The sequence below is a fragment of the Microtus ochrogaster genome, chromosome 4 (genome assembly GCF_000317375.1).
Source record: "Microtus ochrogaster isolate Prairie Vole_2 chromosome 4, MicOch1.0, whole genome shotgun sequence".
Lineage (NCBI taxonomy): Eukaryota > Metazoa > Chordata > Mammalia > Rodentia > Cricetidae > Microtus > Microtus ochrogaster.
Window position 1 is genome coordinate 13,413,264 of NC_022011.1, and position 3,255 is coordinate 13,416,518.

At 48.8% G+C, this 3,255-nt stretch overlaps 1 protein-coding gene across 2 annotated transcripts in view; it reads left to right on the top strand.

Moving 5' to 3' along the window:
• Positions 1–2,684, top strand: part of Slc38a7 (solute carrier family 38 member 7) — an 18,168-nt gene extending 15,484 nt beyond the window's left edge. For both annotated transcript variants that reach the window (XM_026778772.1, XM_005345547.3), the window contains exon 12: positions 975–2,684. In XM_026778772.1, coding sequence (XP_026634573.1) covers positions 975–1,077 — 103 coding nt within the window. In that variant the 3' untranslated portion in view covers positions 1,078–2,684. The remainder of the gene's footprint in view (positions 1–974) is intronic.
• The last annotated feature ends 571 nt before the right edge of the window (positions 2,685–3,255 follow it).

A 3,255-nucleotide genomic window follows, 5' to 3' on the forward strand; every position in this document is an offset into this window, starting at 1 on the left:
GAGACCAGCCTGGTCTACAGAGCTAGTTCCAGGACAGGCTCCAAAGCTACAGAGAAACCCTGTCTCTAAAAACCAAAAAAAAAAAAAAATAAATAAAAATAAAAATAAAAATCATGTACTCACTCATAGGTGGTTTTTAAACATAAAGCAAAGAAAGCCAGCCTACAAACCACAATCTCAGCAAATTTAGACAATGATGCGCACACTAAGAGAGACTTACATAGATCTAATCTACATGGGAAGTAGAAACTAGAAAAAGACAAGATCTCCTGAGTAAATTGGGAGCATGGGGACCTTGCGGGAGGACTGAAGTGGGGAGGGGAGAGACAGGGAGGGAAGTAGAGAAAAATGTAGAGCTCAATAAATATCAATTAAAAAAAAGGAAAAAATAAAAATTACCCTTCATCTCAATGCCAGTGATGACCCCCTAGCATTTTTGTTACATGTGGTTATAGATGTCTGCCTTCTGCTTTTTTTCTTTCTTTATTTAAAATTCTTTCTCGTGTGCATGTGCACATGTGTCCACAGAGGCTAGATGTATCCAGTCCCAGTCTCCCTGGAGCTGGAGCTACAGTAGTTGTGAGCCTCCTGATATGGATCCCCTAGAAGAACACTGTGACCTTAACCACTGAGCCCTCTCTCTGCCCCCTGCCTTCTGTTTTTGTTGTTGTTGTTGCTAATGTTATTTTGAACACAACATCCCATTTCCTGTCACCTGTTTTTTCCTCAGTGTCTTCCCATCGGAAGACTCACATTCTGCCGTGGTCCTGCCTTGAGCATTAGTCCATCTAGGTCTTGGTCTCCTTAACTGTGAACTAGGGTCACAAAGCTTTGTATGGGGAGGTTCATGGGAAGCGTGAGGTGTTCTGCCTACAGAAGTGGGCAGAGTGACTGAGTATATTAACTGTTATAGATAGGAGTCTACAGAGACATGGGGAAAAAAATGACTGAAACTCTTGTCCTCTGCCCTACAGCTGGTGGGCACTGGTCAGTTATGGAGTCCTTCTGGTCACCCTGGGAGCTTTCATCTTTGGCCAAACCACAGCCAATGCCATCTTTGTGGACCTCTTGGCTTGAACACTGCCTCTCACCAAACATGTGACCAAGAACCATCTCCTGGAGCTGTGGAGCTACCCCAAGTCCCACATCCTCTTCCAGCTGGTGACATCTGGACACATTTCTCCAGGGACAGTCATGGGACAGAATCAACTGCAAATCTGTGGGCGGCTCCCACCCAGCTGCCTTCCTGCTCCCCAACCTTGGCATTGTCATGGATGGTGGCAGGAGGTCTCACATCACAGGAGCATCAAACCTTTGGGACCTGAGAAGGGAGAAGGTCAGTGAGTCCCAGAAGAGAGAAACCATCTGACTTCCTCTGGGAAAAAAAAAAAAACCACAAAATTGTATACATAGGACTGGCGTCCTTCACAGAACTTGTCGGGACTGTGCTCAGTACCTCGGGGTTTAGTGCCTGCCCGTGTCTCTTAGAAGCCAGCGCTGGCTTCTCGTGGGACCTGTCAACTTCCAAAGGGGACGCTGACAACGTATAATTATCCATTCCCTTGTGGGCCTTCCTGTGAGTCTCTGGTAGCCTCCCAAGTCTTTAGGGTTCCTGCCCTGACTTTATCCAAACCTAATGGGTCCAGATTGGGTATCCTCCTATGTCCCTAGACATCACTAAGTCAAATGTTTACAAATGGTGCTGGCCTGCCTCTGGGCTAGGGGCTGCCATTGCCATGGTGCTGCGAGCACTCCTCCATTAGCTTCCCACGTGAACAGAGGGTCTGTTGTCTTTTCAGAGGCTCTGGGTGAGTCACAGGCTTGGGACCTTTGGACCTTCCTTCCAGGCCAGGCTGCCCAAGGTCTGGGTGAAGTCCCAGCACCATTTCTTCGCTCTTCCAAACCGGTCCTCTCTCTTCCCCAGCTAAACCTAGCCCAAGAACCCAGAAGGAACTCAGACTGGGGACCCTGGACATTTCCTGTACTATCTCCATCTTGACTAACTTCCATTCCCACACCCCACCCATCCCTCACCCCCTACCCTATCTCTTCTCTTTCATTCATGGATGGGTTTTGGCATTTAGCATGGTAGGGATGGCACCAAACCGTGCCACATCAGCTTGCCCAGCTCCACACATCTGTCAGTCCTGGCCTCAATGCCTGGGAATCCCTCTGAGTCATAGCTGCCCCAGGTGAGGTCATACCAGACACTGTATTTTGAGGACCTTAACCTCTTGCCTGCCCCTGCTCACTTTTATAAGTCCAGGTACAAAACTGATCTCCACATAATTTTCTCCATCTATTCTGCCTAAAATACCTATCCTAGAAGGGAAAGGGGGCCTTCAAGGCAGCCCCCACCCCAACTCAGGTCAGTTCAGTAGAGGCGGCAGAAGCTCAGCATCCAGACTAGCTGAATTGCTCTTTTCCCATCCATTCCTGGTACCCATCCTCTCTGGTCCCATGATGGCTGTTTTCCCTCGGTTTCCAAGTGCTGCTTTCTAGGGACTGGCCAGGGGTAAAGCTGGGGCATAGAGACAGGCCGGCTGAGACAGTTGACTAGAATCCAGCTTCAGCTTGATCTCAGGACCCCTTCCCTTCCTCTCCCTTGTCCTCTTCTAGTGTCTTGCTGGGTTCTTTCCTGCTCAAGCACACTTGGAGAAGTGGGGATGGTTAATAAAGGGGCTTACCCTGTTGAATTGTTGTCTCTTTTATTTTGTGCTTGGAATAGAGTTGAAGGCATAAATGGCAGGAAGAAGACCTGGGGTGGGACATGTAATGATGACAGTTGACTGTCTACAACCAGGAATGGGACCAGTAGGCTCTCTTGCCAAGCAAGAGTCCATAGAAGGTTCTGGATACCTCCCTCTCTGCCTCCCTTGAATCTTTCCCCACTGCCTGGTGAGTGTCTTCTCTGTGCCCTGCTTCTGTCCTAACTCAAACTCTCCCTCTGCTGAGCAGTCATACAGATTTGATGGCACCCAACGTGGAAGTCCCAAGGAGGAAGTGTTTGAGCCACGTAGTGGTGGCTCACAAGTTTAATCCCAGCACTTGTGAGGCAGAGGAAGGAGGATCTCTGTGAGTTTGTGGTTTTGGAGCCTGTCCTGGAACTAGCTCTTGTAGACCAGGCTGGTCTCGAACTCACAGAGATCCGCCTGCCTCTGCCTCCCGAGGGCTGGGATTAAAGGCGTGCGCCACCACCGCCCAGCTGTTTTGTTTTTAATTTATTTACATTTATTTTATGTGCATTGGTGTTAT